Genomic DNA, 26,750 nt, shown 5'->3' with positions numbered 1-26,750 from the left:
TAAAAATGTAAGGACAATGACAAGTAATCTTCTAGTATAATACAGTAATGGATGTGTCATACAGATATAAATAGAAGAGTTCTTAAAAGCTCTGAGTTTAATTTTTATGAAACAAATACTGCTTTAAATGAATAAGGGGGAAAACTAGCTCTTTTGGAGAAAACTATGGTTATGTTTTATGAAAAGAACAGTCATTTATTTATGTGGATTAAGAATCCATGGTTTTGTTACTTAAGATTTTCTTAAAATCAAGTGCATCTATATCTGAGCATTCTCTTTTTCTAACATCTTTTAATAACCATTAAAGACAATGCAATAAATAAATTGGATGTTGTTAATATGATTCTTCACTATCTGAGGGTCTTTTGAGTGTGGAGAAGAATATTTATAACCCTTTGTGCTTTGTTTTATATATATATATATATATATATATATATATATATATATATATATATATATATATATATACACACACATATATATTACCTGAAATAAATATGATTTGGTAAGCCAATTTTTCCTAAGTATTAACTATAATTTAATTTATTAAATTCCCTCCAGTAATTTAAACTGCAGTTACAAAGTGAACATAATTAATTCTTTGGATTATGGACAATTTCTTAAGTAGCAGAAAAGCATAAACATTCAGTAATTGTAAAATGTTCTACCATATTTCTATGTAAACCTATTTTAAAATATCAAATACCATATTTATTTCTTCATTATTAATACATTTGTTTTAATGCCTTCCAAAGGTGTAGCACTGCTTATTTTGATACCTTTCCATGGTCTTAATGCTAACATATTTGAAATAAAAAAATTTCATCTTAGACCAGCTGGATTACTGAATCTGGTTTATTATTAACCTGTTGACTTTGTGTGGAGGCTCAAGACCTAATAACTTCTATAAGGTGATTCAAACCCAAGCCATTGGTTATTGGTCATCTGATGGGATCCGTTTATAAATGAATTTCATTTTACTTTATAATTTTTTTATAATAGTGGGTTTTATGGCTTTAAATAGACTTTACTTTCTTGCAATCTGGTTCTTTGCCCCAGAATGATGTAAACTTCCAGTTTTGCTTGCTTAGTATTACATCATTCCTTGTCATGGCATTATATACATTGACCTGACTTGGAACATTACTGGAAACTTCTGTTCTTCTGGTATCTTATAATTTGCAGTGTCATGTAGAGGACTCATATCCTAAGAGATGAGGATTAAGGTTTGACAGCATGTCTCTGAGATCCTTTGACAAATTAATGATCTTGGTACACATTGTTGAACCTCTCTCTCCATGAAGAAATAACTAGTACTGATTCCATATTGGGCTCCCTTCTACCTGGTTATTATGGAAGAACATTAGTGCTGACTAGACTTTCATGGTCTTGGCACAATTCCTACCCTCCTATTCTTACACAGATAGAAAAACAGTATATATCTATACTTTATACACATGTACTTAACCAAAGAAACAGCGTATCCCCATATAGATTCTCCTACTTTCTAAAATTATTTTTAAAGCTAGTCATAGTTTATTTACTCTTCTTTTATACACTACCTTTTCATACATTTTTAGTTTAATTCTTTTTTTTTTATGCTTTGACAGAAATCTGTTATCTTTTTTTTTTTTAATAAATTTATTTATTTATTTATTTATTTTTGGCTGTGTTGGGTCTTCGTTTCTGTGCGAGGGCTTTCTCCAGTTGCGGCGAGCGGGGGCCACTCTTCATCGCGGTGTGCAGGCCTCTCACTGTCACTGCCTCTCGTTGCGGAGCACAGGCTCCGGATGCGCAGGCTCAGTAGTTGTGGCTCACGGGCCCAGTTGCTCCGCGGCATGTGGGATCCTCCCAGACCAGGGCTCGAACCTGTGTCCCCTGCATTAGCAGGCGGATTCTCAACCACTGCGCCACCAGGGAAGCCCGAAATCTGTTATCTTGAGAAGTTTGACTATATATATCCTTAAATACAATTTGCCACTTAAATTGGCTTAGTAAATCCTTTCCATATATTAACATGCTATATGAGTAAATGTAAATTTATATCAGAATTTCATCCTGGGAATGTGCTTTGCTCTTATGAGTTATATTTGTGTATGTGGCTTGGAAGAGTGTTGTCTGTGAAAATCAAATAATTCAGAGCATTGTTGCCTTTTGTAGTTCTCTCATTTAATATTTCTGAACTCCCGAACAATCTCTATAATCAGCAGAGGAGGAGATGTGGGTACCACAAGGATGATGTACTAGACAGGGCCAAATCATTCAGCAGCCTGTGAAACCTCTTCAGAGCTGATTGTAGGAAACCTCATAAAGTTCCTTGTCTACTTGTGAATTATTGTTGCCTTGGTTACATGAGAAAACAACTTTCAATTTTTATTATAAGATAGGACTCCCCTGGTGGCACAGTGGTTAAGAATCCGCCTGCCAATGCAGGGGACACAGGTTCGATCCCTGGTCCGGGAAGATCCCACATGCTGCGGAGCAACTAAGCCCATGTGCCACAACTACTGAGCCCACGAACCACAACTACTGAAGCCTGTGTGCCTAGAGCCCACGCTCCACAACAAGAGAAGCCACCGCAATGAGAAGCCTGCACACCGCAACAATAGCCCCTGCTCGCCGCAACTACAGAAAGCCCATGTGCAGCAATGAAGACCCAATGCAGCCAAAAATAAATAATTTATATAAATAAAATAAATAAATTTTAAAAAAATTTTAATTTTTATTATAAGAAAAATAGCCTACAAGTTGAAGAGAAAAAGCACTTTAAAACAGAGGAAGAAGCATCAGGGCAATGTGTCACTTGTGTCTTTACCCCACTATCAGCAATATGATAGTTTAATTAAAAATCTCTTTCTGCTTCAGAGTCTCTCTCATCTGTTTGTGGTTTGAGATTACTGCACCGTCGGCAGAAGCGGATCATTGGTGGGAAAAATTCTTTAAGGTAAAAAGGTTCTTCAAATACAGATTACACTGATAATTTCACTGTCCTTTGACTTATATTCACTTTATACAGACCGTGTTCTTCAAATCACTATCCCCTGATTTATGAGATAGATGGGTTGCTGAAAAGTTATGTGGCAGAAACAAACTAATTTAACAGGAAATCTGAAAAAAATGTATAACTACAAATTCGTTTAATTTAGAAAATATTTGTTTTGGACTTGACTCATTTTAATATAATTTTTTTATTTGTTGAATTTACTAGTGGAAAACCAGTGCTTTGCTTATTAAATACTTCTTCCGGGGAACTCCCTGGCGGTCCAGTGGTTAGGACTCAGCGCTTTCTCTGCCGTGGCCTGGGTTCAATCCCTGGTCGGGGAACTAAGATTTCAGAAGCCAAAACAAAAAACAACTTCTTCAGGCTGCTTAGGTGAGGGAGAAAATATGCTTCAAATCATGAAATATAAAGAAGACATAGATTGTTTCCAAGAACGTCAGAATTTGGTGGGATGCATACAGACGCTATAGGCAAGTCTTCGGGGTGGTCTGCTCAAAATTGTAGGAATATTCATTCTCAAAGTAGGAAAGGAGTCTACATCCTAGAGTCCCCTTTTTACTTCTTTCCTCCCACCTGCAAGCCTTCTAAGTCCTTGTTTTGCTGGATGACTGTCCTTGCCTTTCGGCCTTTTATGGATATTGATGAGTGGCTTACTTTCTTCTTAGGGGTGGTTGGCCTTGGCAAGTGTCCCTCCGGCTCAAGTCATCCCATGGAGACGGCAGACTCCTTTGCGGGGCCACACTCCTGAGTAGCTGCTGGGTCCTTACAGCAGCACACTGCTTCAAGAGGTATGTGTCCGCCTTTCCAAACAACTCGGTGTGGCTCTTATTTGCCAGCTCTTCCAATCCCTTCCTGCTCTACAGCGTGCTAGAAACTTGGGGTGTCAGAGCCAGGCTATAGGCCTTCCTTGTCTCCACCAGCGGCACTGTGGAAGTGAGGGGGTAACATCAGGAGCAAACAGAGCTCTCAGGAAGTTACTTGCTACCTGGTGTTAAAGCAAACTCTAGAGTTAAGGAGAAGACAAGATCGGTTTTTGAAGGGGAGGCGGCTGTGTTAGTGCTTCCCCCAAGGACATATCTGAGGATGAAATCATATCCTGATATCGCTAGAAGAGACCTCAGATTATTTGATTATGAATGGTAAGGAATAGGGAGTCCAGGTTTAGTGTTTTGACTTGGTGTTTTGATTTGAATTTTAGAACCTTTGGGTCTTCTTGCTGTTCTGTGTCTTTTAGATTTCTCTATTTGTACCTGTCAGGTTGCATCCTGATTATTTCCGTTTGTCCCAGGAATTTTATCAGCCCAATCTGAAGTTTTCCCAGTTCAGAGGGGAAGCCATGCAGAGAGATTCAGTGTGCCAGAGTCACACTGCTTATGGTGACAGCACCTGCACTAGAACCTAGTGGTCCTTTCTCCTTGTCCTGTGCTCTTTTGTGGGCCCTGGCTAATGGCCATTTCCTCAGCATGAATTTTAGTGTTTAAAGATGTATACCATTGCTTAGCAAATTTTGATAGTTATTGAATCAAGGTGATGAGTACAAGGGGTTTCATTATTCTGTGTACTTAAAAATACTCATAAAATGTTTTAAGTAAAACATGTACCATAGTGTTGAAAAATTGTTACAACCAAAAATTTGTTTTGTATTTTTTCATCTGTGAAAATATATGGCCTCATTGTGTACTTACAATCCATCCATGTAGATTTTAACTGCCATATGAGTGTTAACTCCTATTGTAAGATGAAACCAACCTCAGTTTACTTATTCTCCTACTGGTGGTTAGTTAGGTGGTTTCCATTCTTTCATTATTAAACAACAATGTTGCATTAGATATCCATTACATGTCTCACTGGTACAGCCATGTGGGAGCATTGTGCTGGGTCCTGGAGTATGGGTGCCATTCAATTTTACTAGACACTACTAACTTACGTTCTAAAGTAACTGTATCAGTTTATATCAGAGCAATGTGTAAGTTCCTGTTTCCTCACATCCCTACCCCAACTTGATACCATCAACATTTTCAATTTTTGCCAGTCTTAGAGTTTTTGGATTTCTTTTTAATTCTATTTTCCTGATTAGTGTCTTCCTCTTTCATGAATTATTTGTTCACATCCTTTGCTTATTTTTCTATTCGATTGTCTTTTGTAATTGATTTAAACATTTTTTTGGATATATTCTTTGTACAGAATCTTTGTTATTATGTGTTACAAATAACTTTTCTCAATCTGGGGCATGTCCTTTCACTAGTTTAAGGTCTTTTTCTTATGAAGATGTTTTAATTTTAATATATTTAAATGTGTCATTTTTTAAAGTCGTATAAAAGCTTTGTATATCTTATTTTAAAAATTCTTCTTTAGCCCCATATGAAGATAGTAGTTTTTTACAAAAAAAATTTACAATTTTGCTTTTCCTATTTAGATTTTTAATCTGTTTACAGTTTTTGTGTGTGTGTGTATGGTATACGGTATAAGGAAGGGACCTAATTTTATATTTTTCTTTATGGATAGTTAGTTTTCCCAGTACTTTTTAAAATTAAACATTCCATTCTTTACCAGCTGATTTATGTCAACTGTGTTGTTTGCCAAGTTCTCATGTATCTTTGTTTCTAGAATCTCTATTCACTTCCTCTTATCTATTTTGATAAATATTATGGAGTAATATTCCATGTTCAAGGTGATGCAGAAGACACAAATCTGTATTTTACATAGCCTTTGTCATTTCTGCAGTAATAATTGAGTTTGAGAGTTCACCTATATACCAGTGGGTTTAATATAGTCCTGTGTTACATGAATGGCACAGACAATAAATATTCATTTATTAACTTAACAAAAAGTTATTGAGCCTGTAATGTTCCCAGGAATGTGCCATGCGCTAGAAATATCTTGGAGGGTAAGACGGATAGGACCCTTGGTACCATGAGTTTTTAATGCAGCTATAGGAACCCAGAGGAGGGAGACATATAGGATCAAAAAAAGTTTAGAGCACCATTTTAAAAGTGTGGTCTTTTCACCACAATATTAGGTATTGGGTTGGCCAAAAAGTTCGTTTGGGTGTTTCTGTAAGATGTTACAGGAAACCCCGAATGAACCTTTTGGCCAACCCAATACATTCAGCTTATTAAAAATCTAGATTTCTGGGCCCCTATCCCAGATCTACTGAATCTTTGGCGCTATGACCCAGGAGTTCACATTTTTATCAAGCATCTTTGATGATTCTCATGAACATTTAATGTTAAGACCCTCTTGCTCCTGGATAGAATAGAATGTGGTCTGGACTTTTGAAGACTGATTATGAGGAAGAATATAATGGAGTTAACAGGATACTTATCCTTGCCCTATTCAACATATTAATCACTAAACTGAAACAGGACACTGATGATAAATTAATCATATTTTTTGATGCCAGGAGATTGGGAGGGACACGTAATATGTTAGAAGATAGGATCCATGGTGGCAAAGAATATTGGTAGGGTGATTCTAATAAAAAGTAATGTGGAATAAAGAGGAAGTAAAATGCTGCCTTTAGTTCAGGAAACCTGGCTTGAATGCAGCACACGTGAAAAAGACCTTATGGGTTTTAGCATCCTGCAACCTTAATAGAGTCAGTGATGCCATGTGGTTGCCCACAAAGTTAATCAGCCTTGGGCAGCCCTGACAGGATAGCGCCAACATAACAAGATGCTTGCTCTTCCGTCCTGTGCTCAAGCTGTTGTCAGGGGCAAAAGCACTGTCGCTATCAAACAGAGAGAACTGTGCTCAGTTCTGAGTGCCATCCTCTGAAAAAGTGATATGGTGCACTAAGGAAGGCAAGCAGAAAGGGGAGAGTGTGTGGAATCAGATTAAATTCATTACCTGTTACTTCAAATTCCACAAATGCTAATGGGAGGTAATTTTCATTTTAACATAGGAAAGAGGTCTGTTGTTTCCTTTTTATTACTTTAACACAAGACAAAGCTGGGATGGGCTGTATGTGGGAGGAGTGAGTTCTGTTACGAAGTCTGTTCAAGCAGAGAGGCTGGATTCGTGTATTGGTAGAGGCTGGAGGTAGATAACGTTTCGTGTTGAGAGCACAGTGGTGAGAAAGAAAGCATAAAGCATATTTGAAGGATGCCAGTTATTAGGATCGTGGATCTGGAATTTGTATAGCGGACTTACAGTAAAGAAGCAGGAAAGGTCTGGAATGCCAGGGTACTGAATCTCTGTTTCATTCACTAGGCAGTGGGAAACCACTAAAGGTTTTTGAGCCTTGAAATATGATCAAAGAGGAGTTTTAGGAGATGTATGGGATAGATCTGGGGTGGCGGGGGGAAGCAAAGTTATTAATCTAGGGGTCTGTGAACAAGCTTCAAATTATATGAAAAATATTTGCATACATGCTTCTGTGCCTTTTTCTGGAGTGACTCAAATTGGTCCATGTTACGAAGTGATTAAACCCACTGTGGTAGGAACTGGAGGGAGACTGGTTATAAGGCTATTGTAATAAAGATAGAAGGTAGAAAAGAAAAGGAGGGAGAGAAGGTAGAGACCCTGATAGAAATCAGTAGAACTTGGTACTGTGTAACCAGTGACTTGGATCTGGCCGTCAAGACCAAGGTTACAGTTCCAGCTCCTCCAACTGTTAATTGTTTCACTTTGTGGAGATTATTTTAACCTCTGGGAGCCTCAATTTTCTCATCTGTAAAATGAAGGCAATAACGTTCTACAGTGAGGAACAAATGATCTGCAAAGTATGTGAAAGTATTCTATAAACTGTAAAATTCAAAATGAATGTTGTCTATTATTATGTTGGGGTTCACAAAAAGGAATCAAAGATTATTATGAGCAAAAGTAGAGAATTCAGGATGATTTTATCCCACTGACTAGTGGAGAAAAACGAGGTAGGAAACTGCAGAGAAACTGGAGAAGCCTGTCTTGGGCTTAGAATCTAAGCAAAATAATTCAGTACGTTCCGTTTAGATTTTTCTCCTCTTGTTCAAGACTCCTTCTCTTTCAAGTAAATCTTTCTCTGCTAAAAGTTATAGACTTAGGGGTTCAAGGCTTAAAGTATTAAAGTCGGGAAATTGCCCAAAAATTCCACTTGAGGTTGAAAACTTTGATCTGACTTTTGAGTTCCCTCAAAGGTCTTTTTTTTTTTTAAGGTACATGTTTGGGTTTGTTTGTTTACATGTCATTATTCCTCCCTTGGCTTGCTCCTTCTAGATTATTGCTTCAAGTCAGTAATGGTCTCATTTGTGTTTATAAACCAAGTGTCTCGTATATTACTTGGCACATACTAGACCCTCCTAAATGATGGATGCAGGATGAAAGTGGGGGCTCGGTTGCCAGGTAGTGGGTATATTTAAGGATGTTGGACTCTTTAGAGAATGGTGGTATTTTAAACCTAGATCAACAGATAACTCCTTCCATACGTCATTCTGAGTTTCTTCCCATTATCTGTGCGGTATAAAAGACAGCTGATTAAAAAACAGAGGAGCAGATTATGATATGCAACTTTTTGATGTGCTTTGGATAGACCGCAAGACTCTTTTAATGTGAGTAGGGAGAAAATTGTTTTGCAAAGGTGTTACAAATTCATCTGACTTGGTTTGTAACCTTTACCGGATTTCATAGACTTGTTCTGAAGTGCCCAAGGAGGCTACAACTCACGTCTTTATTACAGTAAGTTTATTGACAGCCATAAGGACAGTTACCAGTGATTAGAACAAACTCCAAATTTTGTCTTCTGGGTTCAGGGACTTTGGATTAAAACAACCCTCCTTTAATCATCAGAAACTCTGAAGTTTGCAAAAAATAGTTTTCCTCTGGAATTGTAGACACTGTAGTACAGAAGCAATGTGGTCAGGTTCTGAGAGGTTACCTTTCTTTTAGATTTCTTGGGAGTCTAACTTAAGACCCACTGGCAGGGGACCTAGATTTCATATTTTGAAATTATCTCTCTCACCCCAATTTCCTTTCTGTTTGTATCTCTGTTGCTTTAACTACTGGACTTCAATATATAAGATAGTTTCTTGTTCATGGGGCCTCCTTTGGTGCCTAATTCTTGCAGTGATGATGTAGGCCAGTGCTCTTGAACAGCCATTCTGAACAACAGGCATAGATTGCTATCACCGTCTGTGTTACTTTATTCTATGGGATGACAGTTTTTTATGTTTATTTGTTTTGCCTCCACAGAGTAGTCATTCTTTTATGTAATCCTTAATCAGAATAATCTAGGGATGATGGCCTGGGGATGATGAGATGAGAACACAGTTACTCACGTCCACCATCCTGTTACACTCATTTCCTATAGAGTTGTTTGTCTCTGTATGATGAGGGTACCTTACTGGAAGGCTGACAGAGTTCTAGTAATCCAGCTCTACATTCATATCTTTCACGTACTGTGAGGTGTCCAAAACATTCTTTTATGCCAACGTTAACAAGGGTAACTGAGGTAGTTGGTGAATCACCATTTAAAGGCCTTCTATCCCATTTTTTACATTTTTCCTAGTGTTAATACAGACTTTGGAATGCAGTATCGCATTGGCAGTTTGAAGCAGAAACTTGGATAAATTAAGTTTTTCTGCAGTTGCCCTATGAATTTTACACAATATAAATTGCTTGCTTTTGCTATTTTCTACTTTTTTTTTTTTTTGCCACGCTATATGGCTTGCAGGATCTTAGTTCCCTGACCAGGGACTGAACCCCTGACCCCTGCAGTGGAAGCATGAAGTCCTAACCACTGGACCGCCAGTGAACTCCCACTATTTTCTACTTTAAATCATTACTACAACTACTGTAAGATGACCCTCTCTCTATGGTGGTATGGCAATATAATTGAGAGAAAAATTCCTGAATGTTAAACTAATTTCTTTTAATTGCTTGTTCTGATAACAAACACCACTTTGGAGGAAAGAATGTACCCAAAACAAGGATTCTTTCATTTCTGTAATTCTTCTGCAAATTTGATTTGATCAGAATATAGCTTTACCTGATTTTATCTATTTGACTTTTTTGCCTAGAATCACCACAGAAGCTGGAAATTCAGAGACTGCTGCTCTGAAAATCAGAAATATCTAAATTATTAGACATTATAATTAGAAAGATGAGCCACAGAGTAATGGGACTTGTTTTTAAGAACAAAATGTGTGCGGTACTTAACATAGGTTCCACCATGACCTAGTATATGGTAGAGTTCTTAAGAACATGGTCTTTGGTGATATACACAATACCATCAACTATGCTAAAACCATTTCCTGAACACACACTACATGTATGTAAGGGACAGTGCGAGGTTCTACAGAGGTTTCTTATCCATAAGCAACTGGAACCATTTACACAAGCAATTTCAGTCAACTACTTTTTGAGTTTCATCCAGACAACAGAGAAAAAAAGATTCTAGAAGTAGCAGATGTGTACCGGCTGATGTAAAATACTGTCTTTTTGAAGAGATGAATCTATAAAGAAAGAAAATGACCGTCATAAAGAAAATGACCGTCACCTGAATTAACTCTTCTAATTCTAGAAAATCTTAATTGTAGTTTATTTTAATTCCAGAATCTCAGAGAAATTGGAGTAGTGGATTTTACTAACTGCCCTGTCTCACATCCTCTCTTGCTCAAACTTGTCCAGGAATTTCATCCAATTTTTATTTGAGGGGGAGTTGAAAGCATTTCAGCAAAGCAAACAACTGAATGGCGCGTCAGCCAAAACCTGAAATGTTTGTTTTAGAAGCATTTTTGAATAAAGTGTATCAAAATAACAAAAGCTCAACTAGAAAGACCTTAAAATGCATTGAAAAAGAATTCCTTGATACATTTTTCTTGAGAAGCCTAGAACCATAGAAAATGATTTCAAAGTCCAAAATCATACTGGTAACCTCAGCCAAAGTGTTATCCCTGAAGTATATAATCACACTCACTAGGAGAGGTGACACTGGAAGACAAATATTTGGTTAGAAAACTAATCCAGTCTTGTGTCGGATGCTCTTCAAATTCCAAGCATAAATCTATTCTAAGAACAACTGGAGTGAAAGGAGTGTGGGAATCACTGCTTGGGTTTAGCTGGTCCATTTCTTAAATCAGGATGACTTTAAAAGTATAGATTCTAATAAGGAACTTCATTTTAACAAGAATGATGCATTTTTCCTTCTTGTCAGGTAAATATTTTGTTTTTATTCTCAGGTTAATATCAACTCCTGCTTGGTGAGCATATTAATTTGGGAGTATACTCAAAAATACCTGCTGAAATCTACCTGATCTGAGAACACAGTATAAGTATGGAATGTGTACGTGTTTGTGTTATGGCAGTCTGTTAGTCATCTCTTAGGATGCTCACTTCACCCAGTGAAATTCCAGGCATGAAGAGGCGGGCGTTATGCCCGTGCCTTTAAGTCTTTGGTTCAGTGGTTCTCCAGACTGACTGTGAATTTGGATCACCCATGGTCCTTCATCAGCCCTATTAATTTAATGTTCTCAGAGTTTGTGTGACCTGGACATCTGTATTCTTAAAAGTGGTACAGGTGATTCTGATGAACAGCCAGTATTAATGAGAACATTAGATCTTTGTGGAGACTTTTTTTAAAAAGTAACTTTTGTGATGGTGTTGTTATAACATAGGAATTGGTGAGAGGAGGTCTCATTTCAGTAAGTTCGGGATCAGAGTGTATGTATGTGAACAGAACGTGTCTTCCAAAAGAAGTCTTTTAACATATATTTATTAAGAGCTTTCTCTGTGCAAACCACTTTGCTTGGTGCTGAGGATACAAAAGTGAGCATGACATGGTCTTTACACTTAAGGAGCCTTTAACTGGGGAGACCTGACATCTTAACAAGTTGTAGAAGCTGTTATAAACGCTCTGACAGTGCTATTGGGAGTATTCAAAAGAAGGATTGGCTAGCTTTCAGGGAGGGCAGGAAGAGCTTCCTAGGAGATCTTGAGACTTGAAAGATAAAATCAGTTTTTGCCATATTAGGATGAGGGGTGGAGGGAATGATATTGCAAATAGTCTGAATAAAGACAGGTTTGTCAGATACCTCTTCAAGCGGCCAGAATGACAGGGACACAGACACGAGGACGAGGGTGGTATCAGAGAGGTGGACAAGGGCCATTCTTGGATGGGTTTGTATATCATTTAAGGAATTTGAACTTTATTATGTAGACAGTGAAGGGTATCTATCTGGAAGGGCATCCAGAAGAGTAGTTATATTATCAGATAGAAACATTGCTCTGGCTGCAATGTGAAGGATGGCTTGAAAAAGTTGAAACTTGAAGCAGCAAGGCCATTTAGCAGACTGCTATAGTAATCCAGGCATGAAGTGACGCACTAAGGCAAGATTTCCCAAGACTTTAAAATGGGGATATTTAAAAAATAAATTTCCTTGCTGAGTAATGTCCTGTTTCTTTGTTCACTGGCTGAAGACTCAATTTTTAGATAATGTAGGATATATTTATATAGCCAGTTTAGATGCAAGGATTATCTTAGCTAAGTGTCACAGCTCTTTTTCAAAGAGTGGAAAAGATTGTTGCAATAAAACTTTTTTTTTTTGGTTGAACAGTAATGTAATTATCTTAAATATAAAAAGTTGACATATGAAGGGAACGTCTCATAACTCGAGCTTAAAAGTTATAAGCAACACAAGAAACTGCATTAAAGAAAAATTAAAAAATAGGATGCCTTCTTTATGCCATAGTATTTCTCTAGACCAGTGCTATCTACTAGAAATATAACGTGAGCCACAAATACAAATCATATATATATATGTTTAAATTTTCTAGTAGCCACATTAAAAGATTAAAAAACCAAATGGGTGAAATTAACTTCATCCATATGTATATTGGTTATATAATGATATATTGATATATATATATCATTATATATAATGATATATTTCATTTAACTCAGTATATCCAAAATATCATTGCAAAATAGGATATAAAATTGAGATATTTGATAGTCTTATTATCTAGAGAAACAATATATTTTATATTCTTTTTTCATAGTAAATACTTGAAATCTTGTGCATATTTTTGTACTTTTAGCACATCTCATTTTGGACCAACTGCATTTCAAGCGCTTCATTAGCCACATGTGGCTACTGTACTGGACAGTGAAGCTTGAGATAATTTCTTAAATTCCATTCCAAAGATATATGAAACATTTCAGCAGCACTTTCAAGGATGCGTTGACAGTTATTCTTGTTAGAAACATAAATCACTTGGGATTTTGCTTTAAAACCTGAACATATTAATGAGTCATATTGAATTTTTATAATACATTAGTATCAATACACAGAAAGTAGAAGTGAGAGTTATTTAAATATCTGATTATTCTTCATGACTATTACTTTTTAGAGTTTCAGGATATGAAATAATCCTAAACTTAAAGTTTGAAGTGGAACCCATAAGAAGATAGTCTCTAGGTACAATATATGAAAAGCCTTCTGAACTTTAAAGATATGTGATAATTTAAGGTTGAAAATGGAGAATTTCAAGGAACCACAGGAAATTATTAGTTTCATAGATCACTAGTAGGTGGTTGTATAAGCTAAATCATCTTTGTTGCATTGTTCAGTTTTTTGAGCTGACATAGTTAAGAAAATCACTTTATACATTGCAATGTTGTCAGAGACCTACTTAGGGCTATTAGAATCTTTGAGCAACTTATAACTTCCAGAAATTTTATAGGAATAAATGAAAGGTTATTTCAAATAGGCAGTCACTAGAAAGTTCCAGTTTTTGAATACCACTTCTCTAAATTCACATTCAAGTACAGGCCCCGTTTCCAGTGGAAGATATTGAAGTTTTGATTAAAAAAAAAAAATTAAGGTGAGAGCTGTTAAAGTATGTTTTTCCCTTTGAACAGTCAGATGCTAGCGGAAAGTAGGTGGTTAGTTGATGAAACCAGAGTTGGAGTTTTGGCAGATCAGGGAAAGAAGGATTGAGAGTTTTTGCAAAAGAGTGATGATGGAATCCAAGCCTTGTAAGAAGTCATAAGCAGAGTGAGAATGACATGAAAAAACTAGTGGGGCCGACGGATTGAAGTCCAGTGGGGGTGAAGAGCTGCGGATGGAGCTGTAAAACTGTAAAGATAGGAGGTACTTAAGTATGAGTAGAGATGTCGAACTGTCAAGATGAGATGCTTGAAACCAAGACTTCAAAAATGTGTAATATTTGGTGAGTATGAGCTGTAGGTGGGGGGCTGAGATCAAGTAGAGAAAACACTCTCTGCAGGTGAGGAGGTTAGGGAACTAAAAGGGAAAGGTGCTGGGAATTAAGTCATTGAGAATGTTTTAAGTAGCTCTGGAAGCGAGCAAGGTGCTATACTCTTCAGTGAGAAAGAGGAAGTGATCAGGAGGTGGGTTGGATGATGTATTTTAGGTCGGCGGTTCTCAAGTGGGGACAATTTGCACCCTAGGGAATATTTGGCAATGTCTGGAGACATTTTTGGTTGTCAAACTGGGGTGTGTGTATGCGAGTGTGCATGCTACTGGCATCTAGGGAATAGAGGCCAGGGATGCTTCTAAACATCCTACAGTGCACAGCACAGCCCCTTACAACAAACGATAATCTGGTCCCAAATGTCAGGAGTGCTGAGGTTGAGAAACTGCTTTAGGCAGATGTATCAGAATCAAGGTATGTTGGCTGAAAAACAGGCTGAGAACTGTCAATCAAGTAAATATTGTATTTGTTTTAATTGAATAGTTCCTATGGAAAAAAGACACATTCATTAAAAATAAACATTCATTCATTTACTAGATCAACAAACATATGCTGCATTCCTACTTAACTGGCATCACTATTCTCAATGTGTAAGATTCATCAGTGAACACAAAGATCCCTGCCCTTGAGTACCTTTTGTTCAAGCGGGGGGCGGGGGGGGCGGAGACAGAGAACAATAAATATAATAACAGTAAATTGAATACTTTGTTAGAAAGTAGTGTATAATAAAAAAGGAAAAGTAAAGCAGATTAAGGATATTGGGAGTGCTGGGGGATGGGAGCACAAGCAAGGGTGGGTTGCAATCTTAGATGTCAAGGTAGGTCTTACTGAGGTGATGTCTGAACAAAGATTTAAGAGATGAGAGCATATAATGAATGTATGTTGCCCTGAAGATAGTTTTGGTTTGCATTCAGTTCACAGAAAAGGGGAGTAAAGTGGATTGTGCTAAGTGCTTTGGGGGATACAGAGTTAAATCAGACATAGTTTCTGCCCTCGTGGAACTAACAATCTTGGAAATGATAGAAAAATGACGACAGCAAACACAGGATGGTAATTTTGCCCTGTACTATTTGTTCCTGTTTTGATCCTTTTTCATGGTGGGGAAATGACAGGTTAGTGATTAGCCCTTACTTTCCACATTTGCTCTTTCTCAGAAAACAGTTAGATGGTAACCTGGGTTAAATAGTGAAATGGATGAAGAAAAAAAGTGATGACAGTGGGTTTAGAGTGTGAGACCGAGAGCAGTGGGATCAGAGAAATGGAAAGGAAGGTTAAACTTATAAAAGGGATTAATGATTTGGAAGAAAGGCTTACAAGCATCTCTGTTAACCTTCCTGGCTGACAGTTACCAATTTACAACACTTGAAACAAGCCTCCCATTAGCTCTCTCTGCCTCCCAGGTATGGTAACAGCACTAGGAACTATGCTGTTCGGGTTGGGGATTATCATACTCTGGTGCCGGAGGAGTTTGAAGAAGAAATTGGAGTTCAGCAGATTGTGATTCACCGGGAGTATCGGCCAGACAGCAGCGACTACGACATCGCCCTGGTTAGGTTACAAGGACCAGAAGAACAATGTGCCAGATTCAGCAGCCACGTTCTGCCAGCCTGTTTGCCACTCCGGAGGGAGAGGCCACAGAAAACAGCCTCCAATTGTTACATAACAGGATGGGGAGACACAGGTAACAAATAACCCAAAGAAACAATTAAAATCTGGGCACCTGCTTGTGTCTGGGATTATCCACACATTTGGGTGTACAGTGGGTAGCAAAATCTTAAAGGGGGTTCAGGCTTAGTTGTTTGGAAATTCCGCCAAGTGTGAGATGCATGCATGTAATCTGGATTCATACCCTGAGCGTACTGTGGTTCCCATTAGAACTTGGACCCTACTCAGGACTTGGGCCTAGCTGTCTCTATTTTAAAAAGTTTTCCTAATGACTTTGATGTAGCTACCCCAGCAAAGGGCTTTGGTGTTTGATGGTTTCTTTGTAATGGAGCCCTTTATCAAAATAAATCTTATGCAGAATTCCTAAATGAAGAACAAAAATCAGAGCTGCTGAGGTTCAAGTGGAGGGATCCAGCTCACTTGGGTTTCTCCTTCCACAACCCCCTTCTATTCTTCCCACCTCCCCGTCCCCGAGCAGGATAGTGTTCAGCTTGTGCTCTTCTCAGGCAAACAGCTTTCTGTATTGTCTTGCTCGAGTTAACATCAGCTAGTGCTTGCTCAGGATGGTCTTCGAAACATCTAGGTCTCACCTGGATTAGGTGCTCGACTCACAAATGACTACTGAGTAAGGAGAAATGATTGGGTTAACTGCTCTCCATTAAAAGTAATTAACACTGAAAAGAACATCAGATAAGTATTTCTACAGGTGATAATTTCAATAAGGTTATATTTAGTAAATATAAGTATTTGTTTTCATTTTATCCCATGCTACATTAAATCTGGGCTTTAAACTTACTTACATTATTTCATAGCAGCAAAATGTAGAACATCTGTAGCAGATACACAGTACTGAAAAAGCTCTGTGACCAATCCTGAGATAAACCTTAAAAAGTGGAAACATTTCCTGGATGATATAATAGAATCAGGGCAGAGTACATGCCTTCTCACGACGCTATGCTGATCTGTGAGACAAACTGAAGGCTGGAGTACAGCTGCTGGAATTATTACTTCATCAGGGAAGTGAATCAATCACCTCCCTTTAGACACTACATCTGAATAGAGATGACAAAGAAAGTACATTTTACGGAATGTTTTATTATGGATGAATCACTCCAGTTGAGTAAATTGGATTGGAGAATAATGTGGAGTTTAGATCCAAGAAAAGGCTATCATGGAGAACCTATCAATTATACATTTTAGCCACTAAACAGAGAATGAGTGGCTTACTAGTAAATAGAATACGTTAACAAGTGGTTAAACTTCAGCCCGTTTCTATGTAAGAACGTTGTTTCTGAATCATCTTTATGAAATACCATGTTTCTCTTGAGGATAGTAATTGCCACCTTATGTGCTTATATAGAATTGTTATAATTAATCCTCAAAAGTCAGTGAAGTAGATAAGTCCTAGAGCAGTGGATTTGCTAATACAGAACCAGCATGAATACACCCTCACTGTTTTAATACAGAGAATTCAAATTCTAAAGCCTGCACAAATGTGCTTTCTGTAGGTTACCTTTTTCTACTGGGCAAGTCCGTAAGCATTACTAAAGTATTCTTCAAAAAATGCAGTACTGAGAAACAGAATAGTGAAGGGTTAGAGTATGGTTAAGTGCAAACAATAAAAAAAGTACCATTTATAGTTATCACTCACTTAAACTACACTAATGCCACAATAGGGCTTTTTAATAGGGCTATTAAATGTTCATTAAACTGTTACATGTAGCTCTTTTCGCTATGATCTTTACCTGGAATCTAATTCAATTATTTGGCCTGCATAGGACGAGCCTACTCAAGAACTCTACAACAAGCAGCCATCCCCTTACTTCCCAAGAGGTTTTGTGAAGACCGTTATAAGGGTCGATTTACAGGAAGGATGCTCTGTGCTGGAAACCTCCACGAACACAAACGTGTGGACAGCTGCCAGGGAGACAGCGGAGGACCACTCATGTGTGAACGGCCAGGAGAGAGCTGGGTTGTATATGGGGTGACCTCCTGGGGATATGGCTGTGGAGTCAAGGATTCCCCTGGTGTTTATACCAAAGTCTCAGCCTTTGTACCTTGGATAAAAAGTGTCACCAAACTGTAATCCTTCATGGAAACCTCAAGAAAATAATATTTAAAGAATCTGTTGGAAACCTTCCAACATTAGCATTTAGCCAGAGATGCCAACTAATGGGAGTGGAGATCCATATTTCTGTGTTTTGTGTTGTGATAAGAACTGTGTACCCCTTTGCTGCTTGAGAATTTGTGATGTGAACATTTTGGCTACAGATACCTCAGTGTAGTAATGATTATCCTTATTTAGCATTGTCGCCTACCCAAATTAGTTTAATGGACACTAAATTCATTATTCTCACGAGTCTTGTCTCTGCCTATTTCTCAGCATTCTCCAGAGATTTCTGTATATTGATTGTGCAGTCAGGCTGTTTTTACATTTATTTGGATTGAGAACTCCTTTATAACTGAATCAATATGGTATATATTCATATAAAGAGCCTACATTTGACACACAAAGAAAATACTCTTTACTATACTCAAAATAAGAGTGGCATTGTTTTCTGTTCATGTAATTTCTTAAGCTCAGATTTTTTTCCTTAGGCTGATAAAAAAAAATCAGACCACATCTTTCTGGCCTTTCGTGAGAAAACTGAAGGCCAAAAAAGATAAAGGAATTCTATTATAAACAGACTGGAAAGGAATATCATTGTCACAATACATTCCTGAATGAAGCCTTTGTACCAAGCACTATGGCAACTAAAGAGAAAAACATTCTAGCTACCTTGTATGTTGTTAGCACAATTCTGCATTCCTGATAACATAATAAAGAATGCCTTCAAATTGTTTAATGCACAACCTAATTCAATCTGCTTGATTACTTTTAATCACTTCAAATTTACAGCTTGGTAAAACAAAAATGTTTTTTTCCTTAGCATCACACTGTTTTCCCAACCATGATTTAAGAGTGCCACCTATTGCAACTTTCTGGTAACTAACTTAAACCTGCAGACTATCCTGATACAGTCCCATCTAATAAAAATAGACTTAAAAATGCTTTCCCTGTCAATAGTATGGGAAAGTCTAAAATAACTGTTATGTTTAATCCATATACCACTTATGTGCTAGGTGGCTATGCACCTCATTGACAATTTATAAAAGGTAGGTAAGATTTTATAGTATTTCTAGTTTTCAAATGGGTTAACAGGCAGAGGCCAAGATGAGACAGCTGTTGAAAGGCTTTGAATCCAAACTCCAGAACAGGAAGAGTCCCAATGCAGACAAGAGCATCTCCTCCCACCCCTCTAACCCACGGTTCTCCTGTCTAAAGGTAAGTTTTCCCTCTGGCTGTTTCCCAAAGGAGTAAGGGATAGCTGCTTATTATGTATCCTACAGGGCATTCTTGGTAGCAGCACAAAATCTTTGCCCAAATATAAAAGCTAAGCCCTCAGGATACTTGAGTAATCCTTATCAGAGGTGACATGACTGCTATCATGAGTCCTTCCCAAAATCCCAGGTAGTAAAAAAAGGTGAAGTGCAAACTATAGGATTAAGAATGCTTAAGTAATCCTCTTAAATGGCTAACTCACCATGGAGGGACTTCACCCCCATCCCTTTCCCTTCTGTATCATATTGCATCCCTTTTATAAATTCTGAGCTATGTAAAAAAACTGGTGCTAACCTGAAAGTGCTTTATAGTTTACTACTTTGCAGAACTGCAATGCAGTTCAAGTAGAATAGCATTAAAACGTTTTCTAAACACTCATGACTTTGATAACGGAAAAACTCTGCATTTACATATAGAGATGACAGCTATAGATGGTGCACACATGCACAAGGGCTTGGGAAAAACCAGAAAATTTATCTTCCTGAAAGTTTCTCATGGGCCATCCTTGTAATTGAACTACAGTGCTGATGCAAACATTTATATTGGCTTTTTAACTAGACCAGAGGCTGGCAAACTTAAAGAACAGATAGTTAACAGATGGCCTGCAGTTTGCTCAACCTTGAGGTAGAATGCTCGGTTCATAAAATATGCCTTTATTATAGCTTAATGTTTTTTCTTGTTAAATGTTAAGTGTGAGTTTTAAAGATGCAAGTGTTCAGTGCACATCTGTGTAAATAAAGTGCATAGCTTTTCACCGTGCAGTTTCCTTAATCTTCTGTGTGGTATTAAATGACCCTGCTCTCTTCCTCAGGGGTAAACTGGTTTTTACGTGTAAGAGTTTTCCCCAAATAATACCTTACACAACAATATTAATTCATGTTACTTCCGCTCAAGCTCCACAGCAGTGGAACAGGAGACAGCCTGTTCACTACTTGTAGTTACCTTTGCACTTATTGGTCATTCAGTCAGGGAACACTGACATCTGTACAAATCAAGCATTTTATTGATATAGCAAGGAAGCACTTATTCTCCATTTAAATACCATACTTGAGATTTAAAATCACATTTGGCAGTGTACTTCAGGATGCTAAGTGAGACTTCACCCATATCGCTTTGGATTTCTTGACTTCTGCAAGAGAAGAAAACCAGCTTTATAAAACTCTAATTTGTGTACTTACCTCATGGTGCTGAGTCTTAGCAGCTACTTCAGTTACTTTCTATTCAGTTGGCTATTTACTCTTTTAAATTACAAAATGCCAGCAAAATATGCCAATTTTGGCCTTCCAAATCCTTAGCACTAAGGGTTTCAGATTCAGAAATATATATATATATATAAAGACAGGAACGTACCTTGTTATGTTTTCCATCATCCATTGGAACAATTAGCTCAGCTTCCTAAAAACATTTGAACAATAGTTAGATGTTTGCCCAATAACCCAGTACCCTCCAGATTTTTAAAGTGAAGAATGTTACTTGTGCAAGTCAGAATCTGATACCAATTAAATGGTGACAGCTTTGCCAATAAACAAGAATATGCTCTTCCATGGCTAGGAAGGGAGACTGCCACAGCTGACAGGTCCCAAAGATACATGGAGATTCACGATCCCAGAAAAGACCAGCAAGGACAATTACAGATACTACTCACCACCTGGATCAAACTGGCGGGTTATCAGGATGCGGTGTTACTATTTAATAGTGGCGGAGTAGATTCAAGATGGCCACATGACACCAACAGCTGAACTAATGACCTTCTTCACCGGAGTCATCAGCTGCATTTAAACTTTGCCGGAAGGCCCACGGCCCACGCGCGCTAGTTTTCCGACTCAGCGCCCCCGGCTGAACGTGGCTGCCCCGAGAATCAATGAACATTTAAGTCCACTCAGGCGTTTGAACCTAGAGGTTTTCCAAGCTGACGTCGATCTACTTCTACAAGACTGTTGCATCTCCTGCATTTTAAACCTGGCCGAAAAGTTCTGTCTCAAGTATTTTAGCGCACGAAACACGACGCCGTACCTTAACCTAAACTCGACGCTTCCCGGATGTAAAAGGCCGAATCCTTTGCCACACGCTCTCTTATAGAGCGGGTGACGCTATTCCGGGGAAGCGCCGCGAGGGGCGGGGCCTACGCGCTTTCTCCCTCCGCCCCGCCCTCCCAGCTCCGCTGAGGTTCCACCCCATCCGTTGGCCACCGCCTTCCTGATGGCCCCTCCCCTTCCTAAGCTTCTCCACCCCGCCTCGCCCCGCCCCGCGCTAGATCTGGGCTGCTCACGTGGCCTCCGACTCTGATGCGTGCGCATTCAGAGCTGCCAAAAGTTCTCGCGAAACCAGGAAATCTTGCCGGACTCGCGCGTCCGCTGAGTGAAGAAGGCGGAAGGGCTGTCTTGTTAGAGAGTTACTTTAGAAGTCACCCTTGTTACCAAAGCACCAGGTTCGATAGTTCTCTGCTTCTTAACCTTTTGGTTGGTTGATTTTCATGGAACTAGCTGACTTTTTTTTTTTTGGTCTCTCTGCTAAAAAACTCCGTATCTTCCCGTGTTCCGCCGACATTGCTGTTCCTGAAGCGCAGGTGTCAGTGGTCTGCAATCAGTTTTTGTTTTGTTTTGAGGGAGTCTAATCTCTTAGGAGTATTTGCACTCTGCTGAAAGCCTTGCCAAACGATTTTGTAAACACAAGATTAGGAAAAGGAAAGGGTATTAGACCGGACGAGCGTGCGGGAGACCCTTTTACATGCGTGTGTGAACGTTTCCCGTGTTGCCTTCGGACCTGTGGTTTGTGGTCCACAATGTAGCCGCTCCAGAGCTTCTGTTGACTATTGCAAGTGGACACCTGGGTTTTAACTTCCCTGCTGTACGTTTCTTTGGGGGTGCAGCTAAATAAATGGTAGGTCTATTTCTTTAAAAGGGGAGTTACAGACTTTTAGGAATACTTTTAGTCCTAGATACGTGCTTGTTAAATGCCATTTAAATTTATTTTCTATTTCCCTTTTAATTTTCCTACGGTATGAGACAAAAAGGTGGATCGAGGTGAAGCTTTTACTTAGTAGTGGACCATTTGGGGCCCTGTGTTGCAGCAGTTGCTGTCAGGGATAATGTTATCAAGCGATCTGGTGAATACAGTGCTACAAGAGAGATCTGTGAAGCTTCATGAACACTACAAACTTTTCTAGGGGAAAGAATTTAGGGCAAAAATTTCTGTTATGGTTAGGGTTGGAATGGACAAGTTTATAGGGCATAAAATTTGAAAGAACTAAAGTTGTTTTTAAGGCTCACTTTTTCCTTTCTTCACCTTACTTTACTCTCTTCATGATACTACTGAATGGAAAGAACTACTCAATAATAAGGTTTAAATAACAAATCACAGTGGGGAATTTTGCCACATTAGATTTGATTTAGAATCTCTAACTGAGCATGTGTTGTTTTGCTAGGCTGGTCTAGCAAAATACCACAGACAGGATGTCTTAAACAACAGTAATTTATTTTCTCATAATTTTGGAGACTGGAAGTCTGAGATCAAGGTGTCCACAGGTGTGTTTCTTCAGAGACCTCTTCTTGGCCTGTAGATGGGCCTGTTTCTTCACATCCTCTTCTCTCTGTGCCTATCTATAACTTAATATCTTCTTATAAGGACACCGGTCATATTGTCCTAATGACCTCTTTTAACCTTACTTATTTTTTTAAAGACCTTATCTCCAAATATAGTCACATTTTGAGGTACTGGGGGGTTAGGACTTAAGCATAATGAATTTCGAGGGGACTCAGTATAGCCCCTAACCCCATTCACTTATGCTAACCTAGTAAGACTTAGTGAAGATCTTAAAATGAATGTGTTGGGTTAAAGTGCTAAAACACTGGATGAATGAGAGAGGGAGAGAGAGAGAACCCTCATATTTTGTTTATGCTCTTTTCTTCATCTTGAATGTCTTTCCATCTATTTTCTTTTTTTCTTCCTGTAGTTGACATAATGTTAGATTAGTTTCAGGTGTACAACATAATGATCTGATATTTGTATATATTGTGAAATGATCACCACAGTAAGTCTAGTTAACCTCCATCCTCATACATAGTTACATTTCTTTTTTCTTGCGGTGAGAATTAAGATTTACTCTCTTAGTAACTTTCAAATGTGCAATACACTGTTATTAACTATAGTCACTATGTTGTATATTACATCTCCAGGAGTTACTTATTTTATAACTGGCAGTTTATATTATGAGTCTATGAGTGGTGGTGGTGGTTGTTTTTTTGATTCCACATATAAGTGAGATCATACAGTGTTTGTCTTTCTCTGTCCAATGTACTGCATTTAGCATAATACCCTCAAGATCCATCCATGTTGTCACAAATGGCAAGATTTCATCCTTTTTTTGGCTTAATAATATTCCTTTTTGTGTGTGTGTGTGTGTGTGTGTACCACATCTTCTTTTTTCATTCATCCATCAGTGGACACTTAGGTTGTTTCCATATCTTGGCTGTTGAAAATAACCCTGCAGTGAACATGGGGGTGCATATATCTTTTTGAGTTAGTGTTTTGTTTTCTTTGAGTAAATACCAAGGAGTGGAATTGCTGGATCACCCTCTAGTTCTACTTTTAATTTTTTTGAAGAACCCTCATACTGTTCTCCATAGTGGCTGCACACCAATTACATTCCCACCAACAGTGCATGAGGGTTCCCTTTTCTCCACATTCTTACCAACACTTGTTATTCCTTGTCTTTTTGATAATAGCCATACTAACATGTGTGAGGTGATATCTCATTATATTTTTGATGTACATTTCCTGATGATTAGTGACATTGAGCATCCTTTCAAGTGCCTCTTGGCTGTTTGTATGTCTTTGGAAAAATGTCTATTTAGATCTTCTGCCTATTTTTTTTTAAATTGTATTGTTTGTTTTTGCTATTGAGTTGTATGAGTTTTTATATATTTTGGATATTAGCTCCTTAGCAGGATATATGATTTGCAAATATTTTCTCCCATTCAGTAGGCTGCCTTTTCATTTTGTTGATGGTTTTCTTTGCTGTGCCAAAACTTGTTAGTTTGATGTAGCCCCACTTGTTTATTTGTGCTTTTGTTGCCTGTACTTTTGGGGTCAGGTTCAAAAAATCATCTCCAAGGGACTTCCTTGGTGGTCTAGTGGTTAAAACTATGTGCTTCCAATGCAGGGGGCATGTGTTCAACCCCTGGTCAGGGAACTAAGTTCCCACATGCTATACGGCACTGAAAAAAAAAAAAAATCATCACCAAGACTGATGTCACGGAGCTTACCACCTATGTTTTCTCCTAGGAGTTTTATGGTTTCAGGTCTTACATTCAAGTCTTTAATCCATTTTGAGTTCATTTTTGTGTATGGTGTAAGATAGTGGCCTATTTTTAATCTTTTGCATGTGGTTTTCCAGTTTTCCCAACACCATTTATTGAAGAGACTGTCCTTTCCCTATTGTATATTCTTGGCTCCTGTGTCATAAATTAACTCATTGCATATGTGTGGGTTTATTTCTGGGATCTGTATTCTGTTCCGTTGATCTATGTGTCTCTTTCTGTGCCAACACCATGCTGTTTTGATCACTCGAGCTTTGTAGTATAGTTTGAAATCAGGGCGCATGATGCCTTCAGCTTTGTTCATCTTTCTCAAGATTGCTCTGGCTATTTGGGGTCTTTTGTGATTTCATACAAATTTTAGGTTTGTTGTTCTATTTCTGTGAAAAATGCCATTGGAATTTTGGTAAGGATTGCATTGAATCTGTAGATTGCTTTGCATAGTATGGATGTTATAACAATATTCTTCCAATCCATGAGCATGGATAATCTTTCCATTTGTTGTGTCTTCAGCTTCTTTCATCAGTGTATTATAGTTTTCAGTGTACAGGTCTTTCACCTCCTTGTTGAATTTATTCCTAGGTATTTTATTCTTTTTGATACAGTTGTAAATGGGATTGTTTTCTTAATTTCTTTTTCCAATAGTTTGTTATTAACGTATAGAAATGTAACAGATTTTTGTATATTGATTTTGTATTCTGCAAGTTTACTGAATTCGTTTATTAGTTCTAACAGTTTTTTGGAGGAATCTTTAGGTTTTCTATATATTAAATCATGTCGTCTAAAATAGTGACAGTTTTACTTCTCTCCAATTTGGATACCTTTTATTTCTTTTTCTTGCCTAATTGCTCTGACTAGGACTTCAAATACTATGTTGAACAAAAGTGGTGAGAGTGGGCATCCTTGTCTTGTTCCTGATATTAGATGAAAAGTTTTTAGCTTTTCACTGTATGATGTTAAGTATGGGATTGATATATATGGCTTTTATTATATTGAGGTACATTCCCTCTATATGCACTTTTTTGAGATTTTTAAAATCATAAATGGTTGTTGAATTTCCATCTGTCAAAATTATAGTCAGCTTTAAATACTTTGCTTAAATATCTCTTGTTCTATGAAACTTTTCATAACTCCAACTGAATTTGATTTTTCCCTTTTTGTGACTTAACTAGCATTATAGTACTTAACTAACATTTTTCTTGTGGTATATTTTCTTCACTATATTGTAAACTCCTCATGATGCAGGTCTGTTTCTAACCGTTATTTGAAGTGCCTAGCAGAGTGATTCACATTAAATGGGCACTAAATTGCATTAGCAGATGCTTTGAGGTACTCAGTATGTACTTCAGGAATTGAGTAAATTTTATGTTTATTTTAAAAAGTCACTTCTCTCCAGGAGATAAAGTTTAATCCCCCTTTCCTACCCCAACACCATCTTGAGTATGGGCTGTGCTTAGTGACTTGCTTTCAAAGGGTAGGGTAAGGCAAGAGGGGGAAAGCATAACTTTACAGTAGAGAAATCTAGCAAATACTACCTAAGCCAGGTAATCAATATCAACATCAGTGGTAAGTCATATTGATAGTGTGTACCCTGATAAGATGTGATGAGAAGAACACTTCACCTCCTTCTGTGTTATTCTTACGCAAAGCTCTAACCCCAGTCTACTCAGGAGAAAAACATCAGACAAAATCAAATTGGTGGACGTTCTACTGATTCCCTAAACTGTACTCAAACTGTTGTGGTCATGAAAAACAAAGTTTGTGAAACTGTCACACCAGAGGAGATGAGACATAATGACTAAATGTAATGTTGTATCCTGGCTGGGATCCTCAAGCAGAAAAAGGACATTAATGGAAAACTGGTGAAATTTTAATAAAGTGTGGAATTTAGTTAATAGTGATGTGCCAGTGTTGGTTTCTTAGTTGTGACAGATGTACACGGTATTATAAGATGTTAACAATAGGGGAAGTTGGATGACAGGTGTCTGGGAACTCCCTGTACCATTTTTGCAACTTTTCTGTAAATCTGAAACTATTTAAAAATAAAGCTTAATAAAAGTCATAACTTTATAGTCTGTTTTCATTTTAACAAGTGGTGCTTTAGTGATGGTTTTTGTCTACTGTTAGTGTGCAATTTGTGGCTAAGATGGCAATATTTCTAAATTTGGGGGGATTCCGAGATCATACCTAATGG

General features: G+C 37.9%; 1 protein-coding gene, 1 long non-coding RNA gene and 1 other non-coding gene across 4 annotated transcripts in view; 1 reads left to right on the top strand and 2 right to left on the bottom strand.

Annotated features, from left to right (window-relative positions):
- The window catches only part of PRSS12 (serine protease 12), a 72,929-nt gene extending 52,934 nt beyond the window's left edge, over nucleotides 1-19,995 (top strand). Inside the window, exons 10-13 of one of the 2 annotated variants that reach the window (XM_068543353.1) lie at nucleotides 2,866-2,944; nucleotides 3,667-3,789; nucleotides 15,595-15,875; nucleotides 17,638-19,995. In XM_068543353.1, coding sequence (XP_068399454.1) covers nucleotides 2,866-2,944; nucleotides 3,667-3,789; nucleotides 15,595-15,875; nucleotides 17,638-17,945 — 791 coding nt within the window. In that variant the 3' untranslated portion in view covers nucleotides 17,946-19,995. Of the gene's footprint in view, nucleotides 1-2,865; nucleotides 2,945-3,666; nucleotides 3,790-4,289; nucleotides 4,428-15,594; nucleotides 15,876-17,637 lie in introns of those variants that run through there. The other variant, XM_068543354.1, reaches the window with a different exon arrangement.
- A 227-nt stretch (nucleotides 19,996-20,222) lies between these two features.
- LOC137764316 (uncharacterized) lies at nucleotides 20,223-21,285 on the bottom strand. Its single transcript, XR_011073959.1, has 3 exons — nucleotides 20,887-21,285; nucleotides 20,592-20,636; nucleotides 20,223-20,370 (listed from the first exon to the last, which is right to left on the bottom strand). It is a non-coding gene; the product is annotated as an uncharacterized lncRNA (long non-coding RNA).
- LOC137764479 (small nucleolar RNA SNORA24) lies at nucleotides 20,706-20,836 on the bottom strand. The gene has a single exon (XR_011073984.1). It is a non-coding gene; the product is annotated as a small nucleolar RNA SNORA24 (small nucleolar RNA).
- Nucleotides 21,286-26,750: the final 5,465 nt, after the last annotated feature.

The sequence above is a fragment of the Eschrichtius robustus genome, chromosome 4 (genome assembly GCF_028021215.1).
Source record: "Eschrichtius robustus isolate mEscRob2 chromosome 4, mEscRob2.pri, whole genome shotgun sequence".
Classification (NCBI taxonomy): Eukaryota; Metazoa; Chordata; class Mammalia; order Artiodactyla; family Eschrichtiidae; genus Eschrichtius; species Eschrichtius robustus.
This window is presented reverse-complemented; position numbering and strand designations above follow the sequence as displayed.